Source organism: Gorilla gorilla, chromosome 1, assembly GCF_029281585.2.
Source record: "Gorilla gorilla gorilla isolate KB3781 chromosome 1, NHGRI_mGorGor1-v2.1_pri, whole genome shotgun sequence".
NCBI lineage: Eukaryota > Metazoa > Chordata > Mammalia > Primates > Hominidae > Gorilla > Gorilla gorilla.
The window spans coordinates 138,035,223-138,061,299 of record NC_073224.2 but is presented as its reverse complement, the minus strand read 5'-3'; the positions used below and the strand labels follow the sequence as shown (position 1 = coordinate 138,061,299).

The 26,077-nt window shown below is 36.5% G+C and overlaps 1 protein-coding gene and 1 non-coding gene across 3 annotated transcripts in view; one reads left to right on the top strand and one right to left on the bottom strand.

The window, feature by feature from the left end:
• The window catches only part of OLFM3 (olfactomedin 3), a 200,253-nt gene that overhangs the window by 35,838 nt on the left and 138,338 nt on the right, over positions 1–26,077 (bottom strand). The window contains exons 1-2 of one of the 2 annotated variants that reach the window (XM_019037350.4): positions 12,691–13,192; positions 2,745–2,891 (exon numbers count right to left, since the gene is read on the bottom strand). In XM_019037350.4, the coding sequence (XP_018892895.1) occupies positions 2,745–2,891; positions 12,691–12,819 (276 nt within the window). In that variant the 5' untranslated portion in view covers positions 12,820–13,192. Of the gene's footprint in view, positions 1–2,744; positions 2,892–12,690; positions 13,193–26,077 lie in introns of those variants that run through there. The other variant, XM_004026218.5, reaches the window with a different exon arrangement.
• Positions 25,723–25,827, top strand: LOC115932256 (U6 spliceosomal RNA). Its single transcript, XR_004068562.3, has one exon. It is a non-coding gene; the product is annotated as a U6 spliceosomal RNA (small nuclear RNA).

Here is a 26,077-nt window from a genome sequence, read left to right as displayed (position 1 = left end):
AATAAGTATGGATATACCAGTGGGATTTTGTGTGACACTGGTATAGCATTGAGAAAATGCAAACGGATCTGTTACAGCCACAGCTTACTGATTGAGTGACAATGGAAAGTTTTCAACCTAAAAACCACCAGTTTTCTTTTACATACACTTAGAAAGATAACTATCTCTTCTATAAGGATTTAATGAAGTAGATACAAAATATAATACAAAATATACTAAAAATGGGAACTATCATTGTAAATATTGTCTTTATTAACAATATTCCCTTATATATGACTAAATCAATCTTTTTGGTTAAAAGTGAAGGAGGTGCTTAAAGGTCATGCTCTTGTTCGCCCTTTGGTGCCTTGTATATATGTGAAACTATAGAGAGATAAGCAAGGGACTGGCTCAGTCTGAAATACTGTGATATCTCAGACATCTTTTCTTTGGATCAGTGCAGCAAACCAGTGCTACTTAACCTCCTTCAGGCCACTGTAAAAGAGTGCACATGATTTACGATTCCTCTGTTGCTCTAAAACTACCATATGGTAAGTTTAATACATCTGCCTTGTGGTGACTCCAATTTTGTGAATAAATTTTGTTTTTTGTCATTTATATATTAATAAATTTTTAAAGGTATGATGTTCTAGAATTTCTTGAAAACATTCAGACAAATTACATGTTGGATGGATGGAGTGGTCATATTAATTTCTATTATTATTTTCAACCAACCAATATAATGCTTTCATACATTTTTGCTTTCTTCATCTTTCACTACTTCCCAGTTTTATCATAGCTATGAAATACATTTTACTTTGAACCTGTAAAGGGAATTATCCACTTTCTGACATTTATACTTTATTTTAATTTTTTCAACTGATTTTTGAAGAAATGTTTGAGTGTATGTGTAGGTAGGTGTGAGTATGTAATGCTGTACTGAAAAATAGCAACACAGAAGATAAAGTATGGTGTCTAAGAAAATCTCTCACCTTAGTTTATGTAGAAAAAAAGATATTTCTGGGTAGAAAAGAAGATTTGGTGAAGAACATTGATTATCTGAAGGGAAATACAATTTAACAGGAAAGCAAAATTGGATGTAAAAGATTAGATCTTTTTACTAACGTAAATAATTTCCCTGGTAAACAAACAAAACATATATTTGAATTTTTATATAAATAAAAAAATCAACTTTGGAAAATAAACTCAAGAATAATCATAATTCTTGCTCTGTCACCCAGGCTGGAGTGCAGTGGTGAGTTCTCGGCTCATTGCAACCTCCGCCTCCCAGGTTCAAGAGATTCTCCTGCCTCAGCCTCCTGAGTAGCTGATATTACAGGTGCACATCACAATGCCCAGTTAATTTTGGATTTTTAGTAGAGATGGTGTTTTGCCATGTTGGCCAGGCTGTGTTGCCAATTCCTGATCTCAGGTGATCCACCTGCCTTGGCCTCCCAAAGTGTTGGGATTACAGGCGTGAGCCAGCACACCTGGCCTTGTCATGGTTTCTAATAGTTAGATGCATGTTAGCTGAAGTCATTATTCTGAATGAAAATGACATATGCTCTTGTTGGATGACAGATATTGAGGGATCCAAAAGGATGGGATCTTGCCATAAAAGGAGGCTTAAGAAGAAAGGGCCAATAGGTGATGATAACTTCAAGCAGAGGGGAATGAGAAACAGACTAAGCTTTGTATAAGCACATGAAAAAATCCTAAAATCTTAGAGCATCAATATACTTGCAAATAATATATACAGAGGAAACTTATTTTCACTATGTAGCAGTGGAAGAAAGTCACCATGGCAGCCTGAAATTGTGTAAATAATGAGTGTCTCTATTAAAAATCTTGATGATTTCATTTTTCTAGCTTCTCTTCATTTTTTGTTAAAAATTTTCTATTCAATGCCATAAATGTGTGGGTGATCATGAAAATGACATCACACAGAGTCAATTGTTAAGCATTACGTCCTCTAGAACACATATTACATAATTTATCTTATTATTCCTAATGACATTTAGAATCCAAACACGTCATCTTTCCGTAATCTGGCCACTCCAGCTGTCTTACTACATTTAGAGCCCAGCGCAGTGAAAGTCTGAGTGAGAGTATTTGACAGAATGATTCATTGGTTTTCCTCCCTCCCAACTAAACATAAATAACCTTTCATGAGCTCACATTTATGTGTAAAAGAGAATAAATCAAAGACATTCTGCATTTGATTGTTATGAATCCATATTAAGTAAATTATGGAGACAATGGTATTGAATGAAATTGAAGAGCTTAATTTTAAAAGGAATCACTTAGAGAATGATGAGAAACACTTGGAATTATTCATTATCTGTCCAGATAGCTTGCATATCACATGCAATTATTTTAACTTTCTTGCAAGGTTGTTATGGGATTCAAAAGTTTGAGCTCCAAGAGTCTAGTGTGATCCTGAGAGTGGAGCTGAATTTTTGGCATCAGAATAAGATGCTTTTTTTTTTTTCCTTAATGAGATATCAACTAGAGATTAAGATATATGGTAGAGAGCCAGTCCTAAGGTGGCAAGGTTAGAAAAAGTAAAAAGTCATAGAAATAGGACAAAGACAATAGCAGGAAGCTTGAGGTAACCCTTTCAAGGATCAGAAAAAAAAAGCTTATCTGAGAAGGGGGACAAAAATCAAAAGAATCCTCTTCATTATTATCGGCTCTACCATATTTCCTTTTGAAAGAATGGTCGATTTTACTAAAAATATGCATAGGGGACACAGGACACCTACCTTTTCCAGTAGTTGGCGAAGTTGCCTGCTTTTGGCATCCCGGGAACACAGGTTTTGTTCTGGAGCAACAACTGTGCAAATGCACCGCCCATCAGGATCCTGAGCTGAGCTGTACACCTGCCACCCTTCTTTAGGACTAATCTGAGTCTGAGGAAACCAAAGGGAAACATAAAACACAGACTCCTGTTACAGGATAAAAAGAGTGTTGGTTTGTAGCATTTCAAGTAAAACACTTTTTTGATAATTTAACTTTGTGTTTTCATTCTTTAAAGTTAGCAGAGAGATATTAAACAATTTATATAGGTAGTATAGCTTCATTCAGTATACCCTCCTTATCAATGTCCAAAACAAGATCCTTTCTTGTCTTCAGGTGCCATATTAGTAGCTGATTTTGATCTCATACTATTTCCCAATGCTTTTTCTATTTTGCGACATTTTAATGCAACTTTAGAAGCATCTAGTAACTACTTAATCACATATGACTCGTCTTTCTACGTAAGATCTTCTTAACAGTAAATGACAATTACTAATATTAATATATTATTTTCTAATTATAATTCATGTGTGATATTCTGAAACAAAGTCCTGTTTCAAGGAGGTTTCCCATATATTAAAGCCTTAATTATTAATAAAGTGGAAAAGAGATCATTGACGACATAGGTTAAAAATAATTAGACCAGCACTATTTTGCAAGAAATGCAGACTCTTGGAGGACTTAGAGTTTTTGGCAGAGTCTGCCAAATTGATTTTCCCAAAAACTTCTGTACACTTATCACTCTACCTTCTTAGAACTCAAGTGTGAAGGGGTGGTATTCCAGTTCTACTGTAGTTTTTCTACGATTTATGCTTCTAGATTTATCTTCTGTACCATCCAACAGAAACCTTTAACCAAATCGGTCTGTGTGCATCGTGCAAGCATGCCATGTTGATTCATGTCTTTTTATGTCGCTCATTTCATTTTTCCTGCTTGGAATGCCTCCTTTATAAACCATGAATTTATTCAGCCCTTGTGATTTCTACCTGTTGTGAAGAAACTGTCTGTACTATTCATTAGGTATTTAATATATATTGTCTAGAATTGTCATTTGCCTTTCACATATCTCATTTCAACAATTAGCTTATATCCAGCTATTTTTTTTTATATATATAGACAAAACCTCACTCTGTCACCCAGGCTGGAGTGCAAGGGTGAGATCACAGCCACTGCAGCCTCCTGGGCTCAAGCAATCCTCCCACCTCAGCCGATATCTCAGCTCACTGCAACCTCTGCTTCTCACGTTCAAGCGATTCACCTGCCTCAGCCTCTTGAGTAGCTGGGATTACAGGCATGTGTCACCATGTCTGGCTAATTTTTGTATTTTCAGTAGAGATGGGGTTTCACTATGTTGGCCAGCCTGGTCTTGAATTCCTAGGCTCATGTGATCCAACCACCTCGGCCTCCCAAACTGCCAGGATAACAGGCATGAACCACTGCAACCAGCCCAGCTATTAGAAATGTAAATATTTCCTATTTGACCTATCAAGTAGACTCTATCAAGAACAAAGATGAGCATTATTATTTTTTATGAAATCATTTTTCAGCAAGAACATCAATAGACTTCCAAATAATGTACACCAAACAAATTTATTTTCATAAATAAATTTCAGTGGAAGAAAGTTACCACATGTAGACTTGAAATTCTGTAAACTGGAAGTGTCTGTATTAATAAACTTGATGGTTTTATTTTTCTAGCTTCTCCTGATATTCCATTAAAAAGTTCTTTTCATTATACAGATAGAAGCTATTTTAGTAGAGTTGGATTTCGCCATGTTGGCCAGGCTGGTCTCAGACTCCTGATCTCAGGTGACCTGCCTGCCTCAGCCTCCCAAAGTGCTGCGATTAAAGCTGTGAGCCACCGCGCTGGGCCAGGAGCAAATTCTTAAAGTAACTAAAGCATGAACCAGGCTGACTTCTTTCTCCACAGATTTACCATAGTGTGTGGAGTCTTCTGTCTCTAGAATTCACAGCAGAAGAGACACAATCTCCTGTATACTTTGTCCTAGGTTCCAGCTCATCACATACATAAACCACCACAAAGGTCTTTTTCTTCTGAAAGCTTTAATGATAACTACTTCTAGGTGCTAATAGGCCTTCCAACAACAATCATGAGCAAATATTGGGGATGTTAAAAATTATAAACTCAAGAAACTCATGATAATACCACAGTCATCATCCTTGATCTATTACGTAAAGGAAATGGTACCAGACATATCTTTTGAATGTCTTATTTTCTAACTCCTTTAAAAAAAAATTAATTCATAGATGTTTCCAATGCTGCCTTTTATTTTTGGGGGTCAGACTCGTTAACATTCCCCCCATCCCTTCTTTCTAGCTCTTATGCTTGAATATCCAGTTAGGATGGAAAGATGTACTTAGAATTATACATTATTCAAATTAGATAAGATCTTAGAGATTACTGGGTTAGTCTTTTAGTATTATTTTTTAAAATGCAGACTACCCACAGAATGGAAATAAAAACAGCTTAGCAGAGTAATTTCAATGATATAATTAAAGGTTCAAGTTGAGTAACAGTATGCGATTGATGTATCTGGACATAAGCCCTGCAGTTTTAGCCGGGCTTCTCCTAACATTGGACGCAAATCTAAAATATGCCAGAAAATTGAGGCTTGTCACTAGGATAAATTAATCTATTGGACAAAGGATGAGAGGCCACCCAATTATAATATTAAAATATTTTAACAGCAGTCCAAATACTGATTATTAAACCTGGCAGCATTAATATTGACGTGCACTTGCCAAGTGTTTGGCTAACTAGTGTGGAGCTCATCATGACAGAACTCCATGTCAGTTGCTCTCTGGAACCAGGGAAGTGGGAAAGGTGAAGAGGGTTTAATGTTCATTTAGCATTTCCCCTGAAGTGTCAGTTCAATAAAACTAAAGACTCCAGACTTGTTTGTACTTCCAATTGTCTTATTGTAAGAATCAGTGAAAAGAGCCATGACCTTCTCTACTACAGAGTTACTTTGAATGATCTAAACTATAAAAAGCCACCTTTTTGACAAGAAACAGGTAACTCAAAAGAGGAAAAAACCTAATAGAAAAGATGAGTGCTTGACAGTCCTGTGGGTTTTGATAGAGACCTCTGTGTTGGGGTCAGTGATAAATAGAAGAAGCTTTATGAGTGTTTCTAGTGTTCTCTTTTAGAGAACCCATGCTGGCATTGAAAAGAGAATCAAAATAAAACCAACTAAGATCTCGGATGGAAGGACGTATTTAGATTTTTGGAAAAGACTTGCTCCAATTTTAACATATAAGAACAATTATTTAGGTGTCAATAAAACATGCAACAGGAATAGCAATCATTAATGGAGTTCTATTCGTTACCTGGCAGTTCATATGTGCTATTGCTTTTGAATATTATAATACCCCTATGGACTAGGTAGTGGTATTCTGCCCATTATACAGATGAGGAAACAGACTCAGAGACAGGAAGGAACTTGTTCAAAGTCATGCAGGGAGTATCAGCCAGCGAGTAGGGAGATTTGTGTAAATCTGCATTTTAGGCAGACCTGGGATTTGTACTGAGAGAGTCTTATTTCAGAGATTTTTTTTTTTTTGAGACAGGATCTCGCTCTGTTGTCCAAGCTGAAGTGTAGTGGGGGTGATCTCAGCTCACTGCAACCACTGCCTCCTGAGTTCAAGTGATTCTCCCACCGCAGTCTCCTGAGTAGCTGAGACTGTAGGCACACACCATCACACCCAGTTAATTTTTGTATCTTTTTTGATGATGGGGTTTTACTGTGTTGCTCAGGCCTACCTCGCACTCCTGGGCTCAAGCAATCTGCCCACCTCGGCCTCCCAACAGAGAGTGAAGTTTAACCACCACACTACACCATCAATTATTTTAATACCCTTTCATACATAATGATTATAAACTTGGTAGCATTTTCTGAACTGCTGTGAAGCTCAGTGCTTAGACCTGGAGGGTACATATAGTTTATTGGTACCCAAAGCATTAATAATCACAGTGATTACTGATGCAGTTCTCTTTGAACCTTTCATGTTAATTGGAAGAACTAAATGAAGTATTGAGCAGTTTTTAATATTGCAAAATTCACAAAATATTTAAGAATGCTCTAAATAGGAGAATTAAAATTATAGTTTTAACAATTGTATTGCAAATCTGGATTATTTGCTTATAACTTAATTACAAAGCTGTGCTTTATAAATATAAAGCTACTGTATGATAGTTCTAAAGCTTCAGGGGCTTTGTATTAGGAAAGAAGGATCTTGAGGCTTGACAAGTAAAAGTAAAAAATAATCAAACTACCTTGCATTTCAATAGATTTTTTGCTTATAAGATCCCTGCAATTGTTTTAGTCTCACTTTTCTTGAACGAACTATCCTTAGAAATAGACAGTATTTAAATTTACTTATGAGGAAGCTGGAAACTAATACTCAAAGAACTTAAACATGTTTTACAAGTCATCCATTTTGTTAATGCCATATGTAGGACTTATACCAGCTTTCCCCAATTTTTAGCCCAGAACTTTTTATGCTCATCCTCTTTGGATAAATGTAGATAGATCATCTATGTCCATTTACCAGTAACCATAAACACTGCTATAGAGAAGACAGGCCCCACTGTAGTTGATGAGAAGAGATGCACCCAGGCAGGTAGAGGGCATTATCCAAACAGCATGGAAACAAGTAGCCATTGGTGCCTCAGAGGAACAGATAGCAGTATAGGCTCTGCAATATATAGTCAGATATTCCTGTGGAAGGCACGGCAATCATTTATCAGGGTCTAGATGGAGGGACAGGCAAAGTAAGAGAATTCTGATCCTTTGAACAGAAGAAAATCAACTGATCGAATATTGCTAGATTTTTTTGTATTATCCTGATTTTCTGGATATTTCATAAAAAGGACGAAAAGGGATATAGCTACTGAAAGTGTTGTACAAATGGAGGAAATAAAGCCTAAATAAATCTGTTTATTAAAACTTACTTGATTTAGAGTGGAGATACCTGAGTGATGAAAAATCCCTGATAAATTTTCTGTCTGAAGATAGGCTTGGTCCTAGAGAGTGACATGTGGTTTAGCATGCTAATGGCTTCAGTTGTGGAGACAAGAAAATGTGAGGACAGGAATTAGAGAGATGTCGATAGACCACGCCAAAAGAAGCTGTGTTCTGGAGGATGTGTTAATAAAGATGTCACTGCATAGCTGTTTTCTTGCTATTACTTATAATAATACTTAGGACTGAATAAGAAACGCGTATTCTTCACTGAAGGAAACCTCCAGGCTTTAAGAAAAAACAACTATAAAAGCAATAATAATAATAATAATAATAATGAATAAAACCCAAAAACATTATCAAATTTAGGTTAGGGTGCAGTGGCTCAGGTCTATAATCCCAACACTTTGGGAGGCTGGGGCAGGTGGATGGCTTGAGCCCAGGAGTTTGAGACCAGCCTGGGCAGCATAATGAGACCCCCTCATCTCTAGGAAAAACACAAAAATTAGCTGGACCTGGTAGCCTATAGTCCCAGCTACTCAGTGGGGTGAGATGGGGGGCCGCTGAAGTGGGAAGATGGCTTGAGCCTGGGAAGTCGAGGCTACAGTGAGCCGAGATAGTGCCATGGCACTACAGCCTAGGTGACAGAGTGAGACTGTCTGAAAATAATAATAATAATAAATTTAGGTTGGTCACCTCTGCTTATGCCCTTTGGAAATCACAATGACTTAGACTTAGGGAGGTCCTTAGAAGTCACATTTAGTCCCATGTCTTTCCACACAATGGAACATCTACAAATTCTCCTTGTGTTTCCATTCGACCTCTGCATGAAAGGGATTTCACTGCTTTACAGGCAGCCCCCTCCACTGAAGAAAAGCAGGGAGCATGAGCCGAACTCCTCTCTCTGCAGTTTTCCTTCTTTGGCCCTACTTTTGCTTCAGGCACTTAAGCTAGAATAAATCTACTCTCTTATTCATGTGAGGATTCTTCTATAAGAAAGCAATGATCATATTCTCTGTCACCATCAAGATTTGCCATTCTGTTCTCTCACTTGGCTTCCCTCCTTAATTTGTTCAGTTGCCCTATCACAAAATGAGCATTACCTAAGAGTTTAGGGAAGGAAAACAGAATTTGGGGGGAAAAACAGTCATATACAAATCAGTTAAATCAGATATCTTCATCCAGGACTAAAACACATTGGTTAATTGAGGTTAAGAAGCTTAGAAGATATTGACAGTTCATTTCAGGGGATTCTACTCATTTTATAGGACTTTAAATTGACTAACTCATCAAAGTAGTTATTCATGAGGAGAAGCCAGCTAGACCTTTGAAAATGTACCAAAACAAATGACATGCCCACAGGTTCCTTCGAGGCCTCTTCCCACCACAGCAGTAGGGCTGACTATTTGAGAACAGCGGGTGTCTGCTGAATGTCCTCAACTTTTTTAATTGCTCTTTCCCAGGGTCTTCCTGGTGTGAAGCCCACAGCGTGAGGGATTTCTCAGAAGCTCAGCCTCTAGGGGAAGTTACTCTGCATTCAAGAGACGCGCCAGAGGGAGCCTGAGCCTTCTGAGAGCTGAGGCTTCCTCTGCTCAGAAACCAATGCCTCCAAAGGCTGATGGGCCCAGTGGATAGATTGGAAGGGGAGTAAAAAAGAAAGAAAACAGGGCCAACAAGAAGGATAAAGGAATGCTTCAAGATTCTGAGAAAAACAAGAGGGAGCTTACTCCTCTAATAAGGAGCTGTATTTAACTACTTACTAATAAAAACATCCTGGAAATTTTAAAACCCCTTTCAGCTTTTGAGATAATCAAATGTGTCCTGTTTCAGAGGCACCTGCCATAAATTGATTTAATTGCCATTTAATGATTTAAACCCTATTTTTCCTGGTTTTCTTTTTCCAGGTCATTTGAAACTATCATTCTAAAAAAGGACTATGATCATATTTGTGTAAATCTGCTTTTCTTAAACCATCGTATTTATGTTAATCTGTTTTTTTAACCTCTGTATATTCCATGAACATTCAGATTTCAGGACCTGCGTGTGCGTGTGCATGTGGTATATTGCAAACTCATCCCATTCATACTGTTTAAAGTGAGAACATGGAGTGAGAAAATTGATGAGAAGAGCTGGTTTACTACTTTACAGCAATACCTAGTGAGCCAGGGAGCTGTCAACCCTTCCATCTAAGGGAAGAGTTTTGCTGGCCCTCCATGTGGAAGCAGCAGTAAGGGCCCCTTGGAATTATTTGAGAGGCAGCAGGAAGAATCCCCTAAGCAAAAGAACCGCTTTCACTGCTTTGCCACATGCCTAAAATGCCAAGAAAGGAGGATTTTTTTCTTCTTTATAAATGCAAAACCTTTGGGAATTGTTATGACATAATTGAGAGTATAGCTTTTCTCCAATTCTATGAGGCCAGGGAGATGAGAAAACATACTTTAAAGGATGAAGGTGTTGGTGTGTAGGAGGGAAAGAAGAAGAATCTAGGGACATGGAAACAATCTGAGCAGGGTAGTGAGAACCTAGTGGGGACCAGGGACCAAGAGGGCTAATGACTGGCAAAGCAATGGTGAAATAGCTTTGTTGAGTAGGGAGGTAGTCATGTAACTTGGTTCCACACTTGCCTCTGCCATTAACCAAATGGGGGAAATCTTATTGGTGGCTTAAATATTTCCAGTTAGTCTCCCCATTTGTAGAATAATGAGGCTGAATTAGATCAGTCATATTTCCAGCTAAAGTCTTGAGAGCCCTAAGATTTCTAAGGAGATATCTTGACTGAGACAAGGAGTTGATTGTGTGGGGAGATAACACATGGTGGAGGCCCAGTAAATGCCTCTCCCAATCATTTATTATCTGACCTAAGACCTCTTTTATGTTTTGAATTTTCATTTTGTTTTATTCAAAAATATTTATTTAGCACATATAAGATTTAATTTGCAAAAAAAAAAATCTGCTGCTAAAAATAGTATGAACATAACTGGTTTGATGGTTTCTAAGATCCTTTCCACCTTTCTAGCATTAACATTTTATGTTCCTAGTCTAAGAGATACTGATGCATTCATTCTTCACCACGGGAATCTTAAAGTATGAGCCCTCCTTTGGATAATTAGGGAAATGTCATAGACATTGCTCTTCTGTAAAGCATACCTAAAATAAAAAAAAAGAAACATCCAAAAAAAGGTTTTCTCCATTCCAGTGAATACCATTTACTGATTTATTTTCAGTAGCCATAGTGAAACCTTTTCTACATTTTCTGTTTTTGTTCTTCTTCTTATTTTTTTTTGCAAACGGGGGGAATCAAAAGTAAGAACTGTCTGTGTCAAAACATATACATACATACAGCAATGCTTTATATTTTTCAACTAACAATTTTTCAATCAGTAAGTAAAGATATTTAATTTACTTGTAAGATAACTAGAAATCCTAAGAGAATCATGTATAATTTTGGAAATTTCATTCTCATCAGTCAACAATAAAAAAAAACCAAGCCAATGTCTATATACACAAAAAATATACATGTCAGAATCAAGGTGCGAAGTTTGAAATATAACTCACTCATTAGTACCTCAGTTTACATTCATTATCCTGCAAGAGTTAATTCAACAATGATGTTGTTGAAATCTGGTACTTGGACATTGAAAAAAAAATTGGCTCAGTAAATATTAGATAATATGTTTATGTTTTGTAATTGTTTATTGATGTCTATCTCTTGCTTTCTTTATAACTCCAAATCTCTTTTACATCCTTCCTGCCAGGCCACTTCACGCAGGTAGGGAAGAGGATCCCAGCAATGGAGGCTCTGGGGTTCCATAAGTAACCTAAGGGAAATGAAAATGTAAAAGCAGGTCAAAGTGTGGCTTGTATGTGCTCTGCTGGTGCCTTACGCACTGGGAGAATCTGGAAAATTATTTAATTATTTGGTCAGACTATACTCAGTTGAGTAACATTAGTTGATAGATTATTATTAGTAACTGCAAATAACACTTGGAAATGGAGGGCTACTTTTCTTTCCATATCTGACTTTTTCTGATCCACTGGAGTAACCCACATGAAAGTGAAAACCCCTAGTTTTGCTTCTGTATCTTTTATTTCAGGGCAGAGGAATTATTTTCTAAGAAATTCCTTTTATTTGAATTTGTAAATTTCTATTTCAAAAAACAATAGTTTCATTTTTCTTTGAAGTATCAAACATGTTGCTCACTGAACCTTGCTTCAAACTATCAGGAAATACTTTGTTAGAAAGTAGGGAGGATTAAAAAGCCATTAATTTTAGATGAATGAAGATTATACAAGATAGTCTTGTGATAGGAAGTCTTCATAAAATATTAAAAATACAGGAAGATGTTTTTACCAAGTAAGTTTTCTATTGCTCATGTTTCTTAGCTTTCTTAAAGGAATTTTGGGCAGGCTTTAAATTGGCGAGTTTTTTCATTCATTTATGCTTAAAAGATGTTAGTTTCTTTGAGTAAATTCATTGCAAATAGTCACAGGCATTGCATTCCAAGGAAGAATCTGCTGTAGCAATACTAGATTTGACAGAATATACTTTGTAGCTTACTTTGTGGGAAAAATTATGAAGATTTTTACAGACATTAAAATAAGTAAAAGAATAAGAAACAAAACATATATATATATTTTTAAGAATTGCCCAAGCTTCCAAGTAATATAGTTAAAGCTTTTCACCCTTAAGAATTTAATGACTCTAGTATTCTCTTTCAAAGCTCATTTCTCAAGCAGTCCATTTTTGGGGTATAACTATAAAGTGTTTATAAATAAATAAATGTGATGAAAGTTACCACATAGTTACTACATTTTTGAAGCTGACCTGTAAAGGCAGAAGCAAAATCTTAGCCTTTGCAATTTACAAAACAAAGCCCACTAAATGCACTTACTTCTCAAGATGGCCAAACCCACCGCAGTAACTTACTAAGATATCCGGAGTCGACAGCCTCGTGGTGTTCAGTCCCACCAAGGATGGGAGAGTTTGGGACATCCAGTTTGAGATCATTGCCATGGTACTAAGCACAGCGCCAAGCTTCAGCAGTGGAGGACTCATTGCTGTGGAGCTAATGAGTTTTCATAGTGACTGATTAAGATCCCGGTGCCGGGCTGGCAGCGGGAGGCGTGACTGCAGCGCGCCACATCTACAGCATGAAAAGAGATCAACTTCCCCAGCTCTAATCACCCAGGAAAGCTTCGGAACCTCCTTCCCCCATCCTCGTGGGAAGTGCCCTGCCCTTCTTTTTCCTCCCTTACCAGACATTTTGCTGGATCATCAAACAACATATTCTTGATAGGCTTGGTTGGTAATTATCAGAGAGCAGAGGTTGGAGGGAGGCGGAAACTTGAGCTTTCCCAGCTCCACTTTAGTTAGTTACCATCGACAGAATCCATTTCCTCTGGGGTTTGTGTAAGTATAATCAGCTACTCTTTATCTTTCATTAAAAAAAAAAAAATACACCTTTAAATGGAGGTCTGCCAAAGTGCACATTTCAAACACCAAACTTAATACCTACAGATTTCTCTGGGCAAGGACAGAGTGCTTTTAGGAAGAACGTGAAAATAAAGTCTGCAAATAATTTTCCAGATGATCATATTGAGAGTAGGAGATAATTTTTTTTTTTTTTAGAAAGTAACCTAAAATTAACATCATTGCTTTAAAAATATAGTCAAAGATTAATAGCTACTGCTTGTGGCAAACATTACCTTTAGGCATCTTACACCTGAACAGACAGAAAAGAGAAAAGGCAGCCTTGCAGAAAAACTTCTGTTACAGAAATTTTATATGTGTTTCCAGTTTTGCTTTTGAGAATGAAGGCTTTGCTTCGTAGGTGTTCAGTCACACAGGAAACTCAGTTAACTCTATTTTCAGTTTGTGAGGAATGACGGACTGATATGGAAAGTCTGTATCTTGAAAGAACATGTGATTTAGTATAAAGGGCACAGGACTTGGACTCAGGAAGTCTGAGGATCTAGTATTTGTTCTCCTCTAGTTAGCCATGTGACTGGCCAGTGACAAGATTCCTTGGCTTCAGTTTTTTCTACAATATAAGGATGTTGGAAAATATGCTCCTCCAAGGTCCCTTCCAGCTCTCAAATTCAATGATCTGTTTATTAGATTCCATTAGCAAGTGTGGTATATAGAATCCAGGGTTTATGGGTAACTTTATTATATTGTTTTCATAAATACTATAAATTTTCCACATCCAAATCTCAGGTTCCAAATGAAAGAAATCAGAGGTCTTTGTCTTATCCAATATATGTGTTTTAAAATAAAAATATAAAGAGAAGACACAAAACAAAATATGGATGAATGAAAATTAAATGAAAAGAAATTGGTTACAAAAAGGAAAAATATTGTTTCGATTTCTTAGGAGAATTCTGGACTTGTTTGTATTTGGAATCTTCAGCCAAAGATACATATTTTTCTTAAATAGTTTTGGCAGGAGAAATAAATAAAATGTCCTTAATAAAACTGAAAGAGATACATATTTATAGTGTGTGTATATTTTACTTTCAAAAACAGCTTTAAACTGGGGTGGATGCTAAAAGACTCCTCAAATCTTCCTTGCAACTATTAGCTTAGAATCCAGGCCATTTTATTTTTTCAAAATATATCCAAATGACTTTAATCAACTCTTATTTTTTAACCACAGTGCCCACAAAACCAAATATTATTACTTTTCTATTCTTTCAAAAATCATGCCATATGAAAAAGCAATTAAAAACACAATATTTTATGTATTAAACTTAGCAGAAAGCCCTGTGAAATTTTACATTAGTATTACAATGTGTTAATGACAAAAAGCAAAGTGGATTTACAAATCTAATGTTGAAAAATACATCTGGAACTCTATCTTACTTTAATAAAGAAGGGGGGTGTCTTTTCAAGAGCTTAATTTCCAAAATTGAAAGACAATATACATATAATTACTAGATAATTTAAGAAATGAGGTGGCAGATGGTAATTATACTTATTAATGAACTATCAGTCTACAAAATAGTAGCATTTTTAGAAGAATATAAGATTGAATGTCAGGGGAAAACAGTGCTCTGATTTGCAAATTATAAAGAAAGGAAGAAATAGAGAAAAACAATACAAATGGAATGCTTCTTGTAATTTTCCAGAGATGCAAATTACTACACTAAAGAATTGAAGTAGAACAATGGTAAAAGTTTATGATTCGGCGATGTTTATGAACAACATAGAAGCTAAACTGTGTTCTTTTCAGAACAGGTTTAAATGATACACATTGAAGTAGAAAAGCTCAAATTACAATAATTATTAGTTGTGGGAAATTAAAACAGCTGCAATTTGCAAAGAGCTAAATAGTCTGCAGTACTCACATAGTCTACTGAAGTGATATCCATTTGAAAAGTTGAGTCCTAGTTTGTAAGTGGGAGAAAGGATTAGTCTATTGAGAAGTAGCGGACTGTGTTTAGGGCAAGCAACCCAGTAGTTGCAGAAGTTCCACAAGCATAGTGTGAATGGTAATGATATTACCACTGGCAATGAGATGAAGCTGGAAATGCTGGCTGTGACCCGCTCAGGGCTTCAGGGTCACCCAAAAGTGTTTGGACTTTATCTTGTATGTAATTCAAGAGTTTAAAGCAAAGCAGTAAGATCATTAGTTTTATGTTGTGAATCATTGCTTAGTCATTTTTATGATGCAGGATAGGCAGGCAGGGGCTGCAGAGAGTGCAAAGCATATCAGAGACAGGAAGGTCACTTAGAGGTATATTCTCACGGTTTGGGCAAGAGATGATGAGGTCCTGAAATAATAAACTGTCAGTGAGGTTCAAAAGGATGAATTCCATAAAGGTCTGCACAACAATTGGCAGTCCTTAGTGACTGAATAAATGTGAGGCAGTGGAAATTACCTGGGAGAACTTTTAGTTTGGGGGTTTGGATGATGAGTGTCAATCATCAGAATAAGATACACAGGTAGAAGCATAACTTTATGAAGAAGATAGAATTTATTGTCAGCTGATATGCATTACCTGTAGTACAGAGGGTCACTGGATGATAATGTGCCCCACGCCTAGAGTTCAGAAAAGAATTAATTTCCCTAGGCTGCAACAACTTAATGGACTAGTGAGAATAATGTGTCCTACATGTATGAAAAAAATGGTCAACTTAAAAATGCAGTTTTAAAACTACCACGATTTTCATTTATTCAATTCATGGTAAACTACAAACTTAATTACTTATACAGTCCTTAAAAATAACAAACCAAAATCTCTCTATCACTAGTAAATAGTGAAATATTACTAAATCTAATAATCTCACAAAAAATGTGACCTGACTACACACTTATTTTCTTTGTGGAATTTCATAGTGGATCAATAACTATATAACCTACAATTGTGCATTATTGCTCATGGAATGCTGAAAGCTATTGATTAATATATTTATTCATTAGATTTTTTATAGTAGTCTGTCCTTTTTATTACCCAGAGAGTATATTTCATGATAGACTTATATAGTAAATAATAAATAAGCAAATAAATATTGAGTGAGAATGACTCATAGGTAATTTATATAATATTGGCATGTTCTGTCATTAGAATTTTATTTTTTTCTTTTATTTGTAGAACAAAAGTTAAATGTTGTTTTAGTGACCCTACACAGACATATAATAATGTATATTTCCTAGTTTGGGACTGTATGTATGGTAGATGTGGGAAGGTTTCTAGAAGACACAACCTAGGTAGATATGAAAAATCAAATACATGAAAAAAACCTGATGACCACATAAAATATGGTAGAAAATAAACAGTTAATGAGGTAATTGTGACCTAAAAGTTTAACTTTAGGTAAAATGAGAAGAGACTTAGATTGCTTGCTAAACAGTAGAAGCTTTAAGAAGAAATAGTGTACTCATACTTTATTTTTATTATTTAAAACAAAATTTAAATTTGTAAATGGCTTCAGGCAGAGGGGAAAGTGGCTTATTAGATATAGTTGTAAAAGTACAAATATAGGGCTGAAGAAATTATTGAAGAAGGAGGAGGAGAAGAAAAAAAGAGATAAGAAGGAGGACAGCAATTGGGTAGAACATCGAAAAATGAACTGTATTGACTGATAAAACCAGAGTGACCTCTAGAAAAAAACAGTGGGCTCCTGTTAGCAAGTTAAGTAGGAAAAATAGGAAGAGTAACATAAAATAGAAGAAGGTGGAAGACAGAGTACTTGTGTTGAAATCACTTGGGGAATGCTGGATACCCTGGATGGGGTGTGGTTTGAGAGTGACCAGGTACATAAACAGCTCTCCACCCTCTGTGGCACCTTAAAAGCAGTTTAGTGGATAGTCCTCCAGATTCTTCCACTTACTAGAAAGATACCATTGACTAAGTCAGTCTCTCAGTCTCCATTTTATTATCTGTAAAATGAAGATAGAAGTACCAATGTGAAATGGTTATTTGAGAGACTGAATGAGATGACATATTTTGAAAGTGTCTATAGTATGTCAAATGCAAAATAAATGGCAACCCTATTTTTGACAAGAAATACCACGACTTGAGCCAGCCAAAAGGAACAGACCAGCTGAAGGAACAATCAGGCCTAGAGAAGGTGGAAACTTTTGCAGCTTTGCAAAGGGGTAGCTAAGTGCAGCTTGGAGTATATGCTGTCTTGCAATTCAGTCACCTTGGGTGAAGAGAATAATACAACTTTGCTGGATGACACCATCAGTCTGTGGCTCTGGGGCTAATAGTCCAATCAAAGTAGAGGAAAGGGACTGATTGCTATTTTTGCTTCCCTCTTCATTGAAAAGTCGAGGTAACTACTAGAAAACTTCCATAAGGTCCCACTACCATATCTGCTTACTTCCTCACCTGTGCCCACATAGTGTACCTTCCTTTTGGTTGCCATGGATAAATTGATTGTGTTCCTAGATAAGGCAGAGCTCTCCTCTGTGCAATAAATCAGTTGTTTTGGACAATCATGCATAAGAATTACTTGCAAGCCTGTTAAGACCCAAATTTCCAGGTCTCACCTGAGTCTGATTTAGCTTTAGGACAGGACAAAATAGTTTGCTTTTCTAACAAGCTCCCAGATGATGCTGATGCTGCAATTCTTGGTCCACCCTTTGAGTAGACAGCCCTGGGTTATATCTCTCTCACCTAGTCAAAGACAACTCTTATTTCCTCTTTTTCCAACGTCAATAAATTTTCCCTCTTTAGCAGATCATTCCCAGCATCATAAATACCACCATACTTTTCCTACTTTAAATGCAAACAAACAAACAAACTTTCTTGATCTTTTTTTCTCTCCAGGAATTCCACCATTTCTCACTCTCCCTTTACAGCATACCCTCTGAAAGAACTGTTTATACTTACCATCTTCAATTTCTCTCTTCCTAATTGCATTTTTGTTTACACTTCTCCACTCCGCTGACACTGCTTTCATCAGGCTACCAGTGACCCCTAGATTGCTAATCTAGCAGTCAATTCTCAGTCCCCAACTTTCTTAACCTATGGGCAGCATTCATGTGAATTTACTTTCTCCTTTTTGAAATAATTTTTTCACTTGGCTTCCAGGATGCCACACTCACTAGTCTTCCTCCAATTTTATGACCTCTCTTTCTTAGTGTCATTTGCTGATTCTTCCTCATCTATATGCTAATGATTCCCAAATTCATTTTTTCCCAGCAGACCTCTCCTATCAATTCAGAACTGCATATCCAATTATCTACTTGACATCTCCACTTCAGTGTTTAACAGACATCTTAAATTGAGCACATTGAAAAAGTGAGATCCTGTTATGGCTCCCCAACCTCAGAAAAGAAAGCAAAACAAAAATACACCAAACAAATAAACAACAACAAAAATACACATGCAGCCATTCCTGCAATCTTCCCATTTCAGTTAATTGGCAACACTACAGTTAAGTTGCTCAGGCCAAAAAGTCAAGTTTCAATCTTAATGTCTTTTCGTCCACATCTCTTGTCAATTCAGTCAGCTAGTGTCTACTCTCAAAATATGTCCAACATTCAACTATTTTGCACCATCCCAGCTGCCACTGTGCTGCTTCAAGCCTCCATTGTCTTTTATCTGGATTGTTACAAAAGTCACGAGTTATTGACTTTGTGTCACTTGTTACTTTGTACCATTTGTTACTGCTGCACACCAACATTATCTTCTTAAAATATAAATCAAATTATGTTATTCCAGTGCCTAGATTCCCATCTTTCTCATGGTGAAGGTCAAAATATTTAGCTTGCACTATAAAGTTCTACATAATCTGGCCTCCTCTTATCACTCTGATTTCATTTCTTTCAGCTCTCCCCTTTGTTAACTCCTCTGGAGGCACTCTGGCCCCCTGGCTGTTTCTCCGAGATGCAAGGCAATCTTTCACCTTAGGGCCTTTGCACTTGCCCTTCTCTTGTGGAAATTACAATCTCTCAAATATCTTCTCACTTCTTTTTCTCCTTCCTCCCAAGATCATCTCTCATAAGATCTTTTCTGGCCACACTATCTAAAATGTCTACTCTTGTCACCTGGTTGCTTTATATTGTCTTTTGCTGCTTTACTTTTTTTCTCCTTAGAACTAGGTAGCGTGCTATATATTATATTTATACATCTTGCTTATTATGTTTTCTCCACTAGAAATCAAGCTCCACGAGGGAGAAATGATTCCTGGTTTCTTTACTGGGGTATTCTTAGCCTAGAAGAGTGTTTAGCACACAGTAGTTTCACAATAAATATTTATGAGATAAATGGATAAATGAATATGTTACTATTTAATTTCTGGCCTGCTCTCAGATTAAAAAGGAAACCATTTTTAGTGTGAATATACAGTACAGCTTATTCTTGCAAAACAAACCAGTACAATGTATTCCAGTATTGTGTTTTGCATGCATGTTTTTATGTGTGCATGATGGACCTATACGTGGGTAATGGATAGTGAAAAGCATTGAAACATTATGCTTATAGTTACATGTATTTTTTCCTTCCATTTTTCACATGTAGAATGCAAGCACTTTTGGTCTAAGCCAAGAAGTACTAACTCCAACTTTGATTCTGTCTTCTATTGATAAGCTTCACGGGTCACTGGAACCCTACATAAATATGGAAGCAATCTTTTCTTCTTCTTGCCTTTGGCTAGCCATATTTTTCTCTAATAGCGTAGGGGTGGCAGAAGGGACTGTATGGTATGTAGAGAATATTTTTAAAAAACCATTTCACTATCTATATGTATATCAAGTATCATGTTGTACACCCTCAATAAATATGATAAGATTTAAAAAGAAAAGACAGATTTTAAAAAAATGGTTTAGAGAAGATAGAGATCTGAGTCTCCTTTCACCCAAATCTCCTTCAATTTGGCCCTTGGCAACCAATTAGGGACCACTTGTAGGTCCTAGAATCAGTGCTTTGCCATTTTTGCCTTGAGGTTTCAATATTGTCTTAAAAGTACTCACTAATGAAAAAATGAATTTAGAATGAAAAACATTTGCAAAGTTCTTTAAAGGAAGGATTTCTGTCTTCTCATCTTTGCCTTCATCTGTGAGGCTGACTGATGCTCTATAAGCCCGGGGGATCCTCCGTTGGCAGCTGTTGTTGCTACTTCAAAGGAGAAAAAATGGATGTGTGGGAGAGAAATATATTCAGGGCAAACATTTTTTTTTTTCTCTTTCTACTCAAAATTGAAGAAGTGGGAAAATATAAATCCAGGATTAGTCCAGAAATAAAAACGAAGAATGCAGAGTGGTGTGACAGAAACCTTCAGCTTAGTCACTACCTTGCTTTGGGTCTTAGGTTCTTCAAATAGGAAATAAAGATATTAAACAAAATTTCCTATCTAGCCCCTTTCATGATATAGTGCCACTCTCAAGAGCTCAGTCTTTATCCCTGCAGTCTCACGTGTACCCTTTCACTCCCTGTTCTGGCACTAGTAGATGACTAGCCATGTGACCTCCCAGAGCTGTGGTGTTCTCATGTGTAAATTGGGGATAAGAAGAGATACTCTTTGGTATTTGTGAGGATAAAATAAACTGCTACATAGAAAGCCCTGTTATAGGGCCTGGAACATGATCAGTGCTCAATCAATGTTTGCCATCACTATGCAAAAGAAATGTATGCATCTTCTACCCATCTTCATGGAAGAAAGCATAAGCACAAATGTTAGTGACAAGCGAAGTTCATCAAACTTTGGAGTAAATTAACAATATAAAATTTATCTTTAGAGTTTAAATATTCATCTTTCTAATATGGTTTGTTCATATGGATTGACTTCAAACATTCTAGAAAGTACATAAAATGTGCCTGTCCTATGTTTTATTGAGAAGCTTCCTTATTTAAGCCTGTCAGCCAGGCACTATTCTAAGAACTTTACATGTATGAAGTCGTTTAATCCTCAGACAAACCCGATGAGGTAGTATTGTTATTGTAACCAGTTTATAGTTAAGGAACTGAGACACTGAGGGGTGAAATATGTTCGCTGAGGTCACACAGCTAATAAATGACAGGGCCAGTATATGAACCCCCATAGTCAGATCCCAGATAGTGTGTTGTTAGTTACGCTATCTCACTGTGTCTCATCCACACATTCACCTCATAGTTATGCAAAAAAATAGCCAATATTGATTTCAAATTTAGTCTTTTTAAAATAATTAGAATTATGTGGGTGAAGCATTATAGGTTAGTTATTTGCATGCTCTATCGGTAAGTGAGTGCTAAAAGCTAAGCACAAAAATTAAAAGCAACATGTCTTCACTTATTGAGTTTATCTTTGAATGTGATGGAGCAAAGCTCTCACCAGGGAGGCATTGACACTCAGGTAAGGGCTTGGTCCCCCTGCTTTGTTTTCACTGCAATCTATTTTCAGACTTTTCTAATTCACCCAACTCACTAGGGCAGACTGAAGTGTTAAATTATTGCCAAAAGCTTTTCTGGAAGAAATTGTTTAGAAAGAGAAATTTTAAAGAGATTGGGAAATTGCCTGGTGATCAGAAAGGAGACTGTTTCAGTGGTTGTGTGAAAGAACAAAATTGGATCTTCAAATGTGCAATTTTCTGAAAAGTTGTTATGAGTTGTTTCATAAAGCTTATCTCCCTCATGGCATATAAAATGTATGTTTAACAGGTACCAAAAATCTGGTGGTAGTAAACAACCCCAAACATCAAAGTATGAAAGAAGATTACATCTGTAGCCTGCTTTTTAACAAATTCATGCAAATAGGAGATCTGCAGAGTAGGGTTTTATGTAGCAGCACAGTTACACTGTTTGTCATCATTGTCCTCTCATCAATATGTGTAGTAAAGGTTATTTTGTGTTTTGAAAGCTCTGGGCAGACAAATACGGTTAAATATAAACCCCTAAAGATCTGGTGTTGAAATAAGTCAGGCACTATTTATCACTGAAAGCATCCTAAGAGTTATACAGTTTTATGAGAGGTTGACGGAAACAGTTAAGGCTGGTTCATTAAAATAACCACCACATAGATGAAGCCATATAAAGCCTTTACTTCATTAAATTGCCCTTTTTGGCTTCAATGCAATTAAACACTTTTAACCTTATAAAAACTGTTTCAGGAGGACATAAGTAACTCAACTGAAAAACAACTCCCTTTGCAAATACTCATCTGAAAAGAGACCAGTGACTTATGTCTGAACTTAGCAATAGATAAGTAAAGGAAAAAAATGTTGCTAAAGGTTGTCTCTTGTTACTGAAATTAAATAGCTGATTTTTTTCTGCTACTTAATATTTTTTTGTTCTCTCCACATTTTCCAGCTTACTTATGGATTATTTTCTGTTGTCAGAAAAACATAAACAGAAGTATGTTATGTCTCTCTCACTCACCTTTAAAGGCACTGGTCTATTAAACATTTATCAAGTGCATTCTTTGGGGCAGGAACTGTACTATTCTGAAAATTTAAGATTAATATGATACAGCCTTCTCTTTTGAGTATTTCATCAAACTGGGATTGTAACAGAATACAAGTGATTATGTATATTGGATTCAAATAGTTCCACACTTGTAAGTACCTATAGGGATATAATGGAGGAGAAAAAGAAGAGGGAATTAGTACCACATAGTGTAATGGTCAGGAAAGACCACAGTGGAAAAGATAATGCTTGAGTTAGTTTTATAAATTCAGATCTAAATTTCTAGTTCACTCAGAGAAACTGACAGTAAAATTTACTATGGGCCCTGAACACAAGATAAAATGTAAGTCATAGGGATCTTGGTCCTATACTCCAAAAGACATTTATATATGTTAGCTCTTTCTTTGTCAGTGTATGTCTGTTTCCCCAGTACTTTACATTTTCATCTCTCTTTTCATTAATAAAATAAAATAGTGATATTTACCTAGAACATAATATAGGGCTACTGAATGTAAAGAGACTGTGAAAAGGAAGTAACTGTTGTCAGGAAAACAGTATTTTCCTTGGGAAGTACAACAGACACGCAGAAATATCTGAGTTCTTGGAGAACCTTGCATTATCAAGAAAATAGATTCAAAATTACAAACAAACATTATCCAGCAAGTAATTTGGATTATAAATTCACACATAATGAGTCATAATGTACAGAGCTAAAACTGTAAATCTAGTATAGAGGCTTCTTGTCAGGTCTCTGCAAAGAGGCATATATACATTATATAAACATTGTAACGTGAGGAGCGTTAATATATTTACCATATTGAAAATGGATCAGCTTTGCAAAGCATTCCACCTGCTCCCCATGCTCTCCTTTCCCCCCTCTCCTTTCCCCTTCTCTCTCCCTGCCTTCCTTCTCTTACATTCTTACTTTCATCTGTCTTTCCTTCTTTTCTACCTCTTTGTCTCCTTTTCTTCCTTCCGTATTTTCTCCTTTCGTCTCTTTCACTTTCACCAAACTTTATTGAGTCCTTTCTAGGTGTTCTGCACTGAAGTAGGATTTAAGTATGGTTTCCAAGAATTCCCCAGGTAATTTTGATGTGCTCTCATTTTTAACCATTGCCTAGACCGTACGGCTGCAATTTAAGCACAGATCATTGTAATATTTTGCACTTCATATTTGGAACTTTTGATTTACCTCTCCACTCATTCAACACTGTTTTAAAACAAAACAAAACAACTTTTTTCTTATCTGAACATTGAAAATGCATGTGTAGGTCACAATTTACATTTTATTGCAATCCATAAGGTTTTAAAGAAGTTATTGATCTTAAAACTGGAAACTCCTCATAACTGGTATTTAATACTCATAGTATATTATTCATGTGAACCTCATTAATAGCTTTTTCTTACAGGACTGGTTAATAAATATGTCAATGATAAGAAATAAATTTTCTCTCATATATTTTCCCTTTCAATAATATGTGTACTAATATCTATTAAAGTATCCATATAAGTTAGTTAATATTTTTCTACCAAAAATATATGTAGAATTATTTGAGGAGCAAGGTCTGTTTCACAGTGAAACATGAAACCTGCATTTATGCACTCAGGAAGGATTTATTGATCATCCTCTATATGCTAGACACTAAATTCTAGAGACCAGGAACTAATGCAATTAACTCTGACTCAAGATCTCCCATTCTAGTGGGATACTGACAGGAACAAGAAAGAAATATAGCTGTAAGTGTAATTTCAATATAATGGGACCCATAATGTGTAAATGTGCAATGGGTCATTGATATGGTTTGGATTTGTGTCCCCACCCAAATCTCATATCAAATTGTAATTCCCAGTGTTGGAGGAGGGGCCTGGTCGGAGGTGATTGAATCATGAGGTGAATTTCCCCCTTGCTGTTCTTATGATTGTGAGTGAGTTCTCACAAGGTATGGTTGTTTAAAAGCGTGTAGCACCTCCCTCTTCACCCTCTTCCTCCTGTGCCAGCCATGTAAGATGTGCCTGCTTTCCCTCTGCCTTCTACTATAATTGTAAGTGCTCTGAGGCCTCCCCAGCCATGCTTCCTGTACAGCCTGAAGAACTGTGAGTCAATTAAACCTCTTTTCTTTATAAATTACCCAGTCTCAGGTAGTTCTTTATAGCAATGTGGAACAGACTAATACAGTCATAAACTGTTAGTGATTAATTCCATTTGGGTGGGATAGAGGAGGCTTCAGAGGGATAGTGGATTTCCAGGGCTTCAGTAAATTTCCCAAGAAAACCAGGAAGGAAAGGCCATTTCAACACTGGCGACAGCATGTGAAAACTCATTTCTGAAGTGTGAAAGATCCCATGTTATTTAGGAGATCTGAGTATCTTGCAGTGGGGGCAGTGAAAAATGCATGATAGGGGGAAGGAAGAGAGGAAATAGAGTTGGAAAGGTAGCAGGAAAAAGAGGTAGCAGAAACATGTAGCTCTCCAAAGAGAGGATTAAACATTGCTACCACTATGTCTTTATGGAGTTTCAGGAAGAAACCGATGATACCAAACCAGTCTGTTATTTAGAGGAATATCATTCAGAAAAGATGCAATAAATATTAGGGAGTGGGCGAGGAGTGAGAATGCCAGCTGAGAGAGTAGTTAGGCAGCCATTTCAGCGTCAGCATAAGAAATAACAGAAAGACTGGGGAAGAATAAGATATGGGCTAGGCACATTACACAGGATTTTGTGAATAATTAGATGCAAAGACAAGAGAGAGAAACAAGACAAAAGCTGCCTCTAGATTTCACAAAATACAATACAAGTTAAATGTCTCTTATATGAAATGCTTGGGGACAGAAGTGTTTTGGATTTTGAAATATTTGCATTATACTTACTGTTTGAGCATTTCTAATCCAAAAATCCAAAATCCAAAATGCTCCAATGATCATTTCCTTTGAGTGTCATGTTGGTATTCAAAATGTTTTGGATTTTGGAGCATTTCAGATGTAGATTTTCAGATTAGGAAAATTCAACCTATATAACAGAAAGTGTTTAAGAATTGTCTAGGCCAGTGCTTCTTAAACGTTAAGGTGCAAATGAATCACTTGAGGATCTTGTGAAAATGTAGATTTTGATTCAGAAGTTGGGAATAGAGTGCTCGCTTGAACAGCACATATACTAAAATGGAAATGATACAGGGAAGGTTAGTGTGGCCCCTGCCCAAGAAATTGGGGATACAGTCTGAGATTCTATATTTTTAACAAGCTCCCAGATGATGCAGAAGAAGCTGGTAAACAAAACACTTTTCGAGTAGAAGGAGCCATGGAAGCCAGCTCAGAGACTGTGGAATTAAGTGAAGTGCTAATGTGTGTAGACAATAAGGAGGCACAACCAAAGTGGGGTTGGGGGAAAGGCCAGCTATGTAAGAGAAGTGAGAGTGAGGATTGCCCAGAGGCACACATGCTTCTTATCAAGAAAGGGGGTCCAGAGTTCTTGTCATCCAGAGTTA